At 35.5% G+C, this 6,549-nt stretch overlaps 1 protein-coding gene across 5 annotated transcripts in view; it reads left to right on the top strand.

Annotated features, from left to right (window-relative positions):
* The window catches only part of LOC145239810 (uncharacterized), a 58,577-nt gene that overhangs the window by 18,563 nt on the left and 33,465 nt on the right, over positions 1 to 6,549 (top strand). For all 5 annotated transcript variants that reach the window (XM_080103335.1, XM_080103334.1, XM_080103338.1 and 2 more), the window contains one exon: positions 1,482 to 1,594. In XM_080103335.1, coding sequence (XP_079959461.1) covers positions 1,482 to 1,594 — 113 coding nt within the window. The remainder of the gene's footprint in view (positions 1 to 1,481; positions 1,595 to 6,549) is intronic.

Here is a 6,549-nt window from a genome sequence, read left to right as displayed (position 1 = left end):
TTAGCAAACCAGGGCATCAATTAACCTGTTGAAAGTTCACATACCACAAAAGACTCTTCAACATAAGTTTTGCTTTGAAAACTTAAATCTTTGTTGTATAATCTTTCCTCCGTGTATGAGCTGACATCCTGATTTATTTATGAGAGTATGGATCTAGAGGAAGTACAGAAGTAATGTGGTACCAGAGACTGCTACTGGATTGATCATAATGATTCTATCTATTACTGCCATCATCACTATTCATAGTGCTGGGAAGAGTCCATACAGTGACGCAATGGGGTAAATCAACATGACAATTAATCTTATGGCCTTTCTAATATAACTATTTTTATGTGTCAGACTTGATTTAATATTTCATTGGCTGGTGCTACTAGATCAGGCTGTCTGAAGATATTGGCTTCCCGAGACGAAATTTACCTAACATTAATGCTTTTTTGGTTTTCTACTTCCTTTTGCAAAACTTAATTATGTTCTGCAAAACCAAAAACAAAAACAACCCACCTTTTACCCTCTTCCCTTCTTCCCATTTCCTCTTTCTCTTTCTCTTTCTAACCCCCCCCCTTCCACTGCCTGACTGGTTTCCTAACTTAAAATGTACCAAACCTTAATACTGTAACCCCTTTCCCTCTCCCATTGTAAAACTCATTTATGTTCTGCAGGACAGGGAATAAAAACGATAAAATCCACTATAAAGCAACCAAACCAAACACTACAAACTAGCGATTGAAAATACAAAGAGTTTGAAGAATAAAAACCTTCTACAAAATAACTGAATGCAACATGGATACTATTTCCAAAATAATTGGATTCAGCATTAAATAACCCAAAAAGGGTTGATATGCCGTAAAACAAAACAACCAAACCAAACCAGACCAAACTATATTTCATTGGATGGGGAGAAGAAAAAGGTTGCTGTAAAAAAAAAAAAGTGCTATTTTATGAACTTTTAAATTTTCTCCTAATAAAAATTCTTGTTGTTCAATGTGGTTTTGGTGAGTGGCTCATGTGGATTGTAAAGGCTTTGAATACGAAAATTCAGAGTCAGTCATGTGCACCAGTGACCTACATGATAAAAAGCAGCTTAAAGTCTCTGTGACTGTTCTTGTCAAATGTGGAGGGAGAAAGAGGTTTTTGCAGCAGCCTGTGATTGGTTGTTTTTGACCCAATCCCAAAATACATAAAAAATGACTCTGTTATAATAATTTCCAATAGTATAAAGTATCAAACCTAATGTTATATTCTCTTTATATTTTTTAATCAGATATTTCATTTAATTTTTTTAAATGGATGCAGTCTTATGCCATTATTAATTCCGTTTTTAATTTCAGATTCAATTAATACATAATTGAACATTTGATTGAAAAGTTCGATTTTATATGCATCAAAAATGTTTATGTAAACATTTGCTTTACTGCTATACTATTGTAAATAATCTTTTTTCACCTGTCGAATCTTAAAAAAAGCCTTTGTGGATATTTCAGATTACAGCAGGATATGCTTTATCTCAACAAACAGTTATCTGAAAATGAAAGTTTTATTTCCACCTTAAAACATGAGCTGAACATGTACAAGCAATTGAAAATGAAGAACAATGGTATGTTACCGCCATTTTGGAATACTTTTTTATATCTTCGTTGTCAGTTTGAAATTACACACTTTTTTGTTGCTTAATAATTTAACATTTTGCACCAGAGAAATTAGTAAATTTTGCACCAAAGAAATTAGTAAATTTACTAAAAGGCTTTACACTTTAGTGGAAGTATGCTGGGCCCATAACCCAGAGGTTCATAGAACGAAACTAGGCTCTGCTACCCATGTTAGTTCACTTAGTACTTGCTACAATGTAGGATAAATGCGTGTTACTATTGTAAACTGTTTTTGAATACTAATGGGGGGGGGGGGGTATGAGACAAGTGAATTTGCCAATCGTTTTTATAACCACCGGCTGTGCTAAACCAACCAATGAAAATGTTCCAAAGTTACTATAAAAATTGTCGAATTTTGGATTCAATCAGTTCATCGTTAACTACGTCATGGACGCATTTGATTCCTGGCCGCCATCTTGGTTACTGCCAATTACACTCAGGATCTGATCTGAACTACGCCGCCATCTTTGTTCAACATAATGTCTCAACACTTAACAACTGTTATCCATCAGAAACAAGGGACATAACTGAGTATATAAAAAAAAGTCACCAAGTTTGATAACTCCAACAATATGCACAGTTTATTTAATGGGATCACTTCATACAAGTGTAACATTTTAAATGTTAAACGAGAGGAAGCTCAAAATGGATAACAAGTCGACACTGAAGTTGAAGGCACAGACACGGTTATTTATTAAGCACTGACAGAACCATAGGTATTATGCAGAACATTTGATAGTGCATAATTTGCATGTTGAATCTTGGATGGGACGTGTTGATTCATGTGGGAATGCAAAGTTTGTAATGTCCGCCCAACATAGTTCATTCCACAACAACACATAAATAAAGAAACAATAGAATTATTGTGATGGTGGGGGAAGGACATCTTTTCAGATAGAAAACAGCATAGTTCTTGTGGAAAAGACGACACAAAGATTCCATGCAAAATAACACTGTTAAACAACTAGCGATATTTGTTTGGTAAATCAGCAAATAATGTTAATTAGCCAACGTAAGCAAAGGTAAACAGGACATCTATTTTCTGAAGTTTCTGTACTTTTAAAGTTGAAAACTTTGAGCAAGTCACGCTCTCCCATTCATTTGAAAATTTTTGAAACTATCTATATTAAGTCCTTGAGACCTTCTCTTTGCAAACAAAGAGAAAATTTTTAGGACTTAATGTAGTTTAATTCTTTCCTTGTCCCCCCCCACTTGTTCCAAGCCATATTTCCATCTGATAGATATTATTTTCTTAATCATTATTAACCCCGATTTTAGCTCTGTTAAGCGAGGTTTGAAATCGGTCAGCTAGCTTTTTATTTTTTAATTCATCATGATTAATAAATTCAGTCTGTACATAGTTATTATTAAATTTTGTACTTCTAAAAAAGTGTATATATATATATATATATATATATATATATATATATATATATATATATATATACGAGGGGCGTGCAATAAGGAATGCCCCTGACCCACTTCCAGTTGTCTGATCTTGCTGAAATTGTGCATGTGCAATGATTTATATCTCTACGGGTTATGTGGAAAATTACAGCTCTGAACTAATTGTGGTTTCTGTTTTACTGGTGTTTGAACTGAGTCAGGTGTGAAATGGAGCCTGTTGAATGTCGAGCAATGATCCAGTTTTTGTATTTGAAAGGACGCACACCACAGGAGACTTTTGATGAAATGGAAGAAACTTATGGTGATAATGCCCCATCATATGACCTTCTAAAACGCTGGCATCGTGAATTCAAACATGGCCGGAAGTCTGTGGAAACAGCTCCCAGACCTGGTCGCCCCCCTTCTGCCATTGATGAGGCATCTGTCTGTCAAGTTGAGGCTGCCATTTTGGAATATCGGTGCATTACTATTCGCCAAATAGCCCAAGATGTCAAGATTAGTACAGGGTCTGTGGAAACTATCATTCATGACCATTTGCATATGCATAAGGTGTCTGCCAGATGGATTCCCAGGTTGCTCACACCATTCCAGAAGCGAGAACACGTCGAGTGCTCGAGGATGAATTTGGAGATGTGCCAAGAAGATGAGCCAAAGTTTTTCAAAAGACTGATTACACAGGATGAAACCTGGGTCCATCACTATGATCCAGAGACCAAAGCCCAGTCAATGCAGTGGAAGCACTTGGACTCACCACCTCCAAAGAAGGCAAGGTCATGCTCACAGTCTTCTGGGACCAGGACGGAGTAGTGATGACAGATTTCCTGGCAAAGGGTATCACAATTACAGGAGCCTATTATGCTGCACTTTTGAGGAAATTAAGGAAGCTATCAAAATCTAGAGGAGGGGCAAGATCAGCAAAAGCACCCTCCTCCTGCAGGACAACACTCCGGTCCACAACTCACATGTCGCCAAATCAGAAGCACGGGCATGTGGTTATGAAATCCTCCCCCATCTTCTCTACTCTCCTGACCTTGCACCCTCTGACTTTTACCTCTTCCCAGCCATGAAGTTGTTTTTGAAAGGAAAGTGTTTCCCAGATGATGCAGCCTTGATTTCTGAAGTCATATCACGGTTGGAAGACCAACCTGGAGTGTTCTACAAAAACTGTCTCCAGAGCTGCATCAACCGATGGGAGAAATGCATAACTCTGGGTGGTTCCTATGTAGAGAAAGACTAATAACTGTGCCAAGTTTCGTTGCTCTACTTCTATGGGAAGTGGGTCAGGGGCATTACTTATTGCATGCCCCTCGCATATATATATTCCATCATTATATATTTGATGTAAACTAGATTTCAAATTTTAAATTATTTCATTTTAATTTTTTCTGTTGTACTGCTTTTTTCAAATTTTCTGCTTGCCAGGAAGCGCTACTAATAGCAAGAACTTTATTCATAAATTGATTTCCTATGAAATTTTTAGATATTTTTTGGATCATTCATTTTATTATTTAGAATCTTTTTATTTCATTTTAATCCAGTCACATCTTGAATTACAAATTCCTCTATTTGGATTCATAGAATACTAGTGGGGATGGTCGGCGTTGCCTGGGTGTTTGAAAAAGAAAAAGTGGTAGTAGGGATGCAGGCGACGCGAAGGCAGAAAAGAACGTGAAAGAAAAGCTGAGATCTTACCACTACGCTATGACGCGAGAGGAAGTGAAAAGCATTCAAATTTATCGATGTTAATCTAAAAGTTGACTTGAAGGGAATGAGTTAAGAATCACGCAGGCGCAGAAATAAAGGTTGGCTGCAGGCCAGTTTCTGCTTCCTCACGTTTTGGGGAAAACCAGCTCCCCTCAAGAAAGGGGAGCTCTTAAAATGAATAGCAATTGTTTGATATGAAGGGTTTTCCCAGCATTCATCAAATCTAATTGCCTTTCTGGAGGTCCCGGCCGGAAAGCCAGGTGGCCTACTTCGCTTTGATTAGTTTCACTTTTATACGAAAAGAACAAACAAAAACGCGAAAAGATGGAATAGAGGGAATTTTATAAAAGTCGCTCAAAATAAATTTAGATATGACATCTATTCACAAATCATACATATTATAATCTACGGGGTATATAAAAAGTTCTCCAAAATGGTAATCCTCTCGAGACCCCCCCACCACCAAAAAAGCCTTTCGCAGACATACAAAGACATACGCGCCACTTTTGCCATTTATATATATCGATAACTTCATTGACTGTTTGATCCTTTATTTTGACACCTTAATTTTCTTTAACCTCATTGAAGATACGTTTTAGTTCATAAAAAAGATTTTTGTAATATATTTTCAAATTTATGCTAACTGGCAATACATTTTTTAATGATTTTTTATCCTCTGATAAAAAAGAGCTTATCTTTGAAAATTCATGGATTAAGGATTAAGAATTTTTATTCTTTTATTTTAATTCCCTGTAAGAATATTTGATGGATTAATAAATATTGTATTATATATATTTTTTCAATATTTATTTTTATCATCAATTTTCCTGTTTTTCAATTGGTCTATCTAGTATATTGAACTTTCTATTACCTCTATAGGTTCTAATATAAAATAATATTTATTTTTGAACATATATATATATATATATATATATATATATATATATATATATATATATATATATTAGGTTGGTGCAAAAATAATGTCGTTTTTTATATATAGTTGAACGTCAAAAAACGATATTATTTTTGCACCAACCTAATATATATATATAGTCTGTTTATTATACAAACACTATTGCTTACATATGTGCATACATGTTTCAGTGGAATCTCAATTCAAAGAGACCACCTCATCAGACCAAAAAAGGGACGATAATAAAACGAGAGTCAAGGTTGCACTCGTTTTTTATAAAATATATTCGGGTGTGGTTTCCATTCTGAAAGAAAGGGGGTGCATAGCTTGTGAATGTGATCAGTAGAAGTTTTAGAAAGAGGTGTGGTGAAGAAAGGGAGTAGGGTGAAAGTGAAAGAAAGAGGGGGTAAGTACGAGCTGTTGTATCCACTGAAACATGTCTGCACATATGTAATCAATAATTGTATAATAAATGAGAAATCGACTTCTTTTCTCACTAAATCTTTCTTGGGGTTGATATATTAGATCTATTGCTCTTTTTGCTTCTTATAAAGTCGATTCTCACTATCGCTCTAAACCCTTTCTCACACCTGAGGATATTCTCTATCTCTACAGATCTACTATCAGACCATCGAGTACTGTTGCCATATATGGGCTGGTGAATCTCTGTTCCATTTGAAGGTTCTTGATTAAGTGCAGAAACGTATCTGTAATTTAATTGGCCCCCACCCTTTCTTCTTCACTACAATCTCTCCGTGATGTTGCTAATCTCAGTCTTTTCTATAAATACTATAATGACATGTGTTCTTCAGAATTGTTTGATCTATTTTCTGCTTCTTTTGTTTCAGTTCGTTAGTCTAGTGGTCCCCATCAATT

Source organism: Euprymna scolopes, chromosome 19 (genome assembly GCF_053919585.1).
Source record: "Euprymna scolopes isolate OS-2025 chromosome 19, ASM5391958v1, whole genome shotgun sequence".
NCBI classification, from domain to species: Eukaryota; Metazoa; Mollusca; class Cephalopoda; order Sepiida; family Sepiolidae; genus Euprymna; species Euprymna scolopes.
Note: the sequence above shows the minus strand (reverse complement) of the source record. Positions and strands in the feature narration are given on the sequence as shown.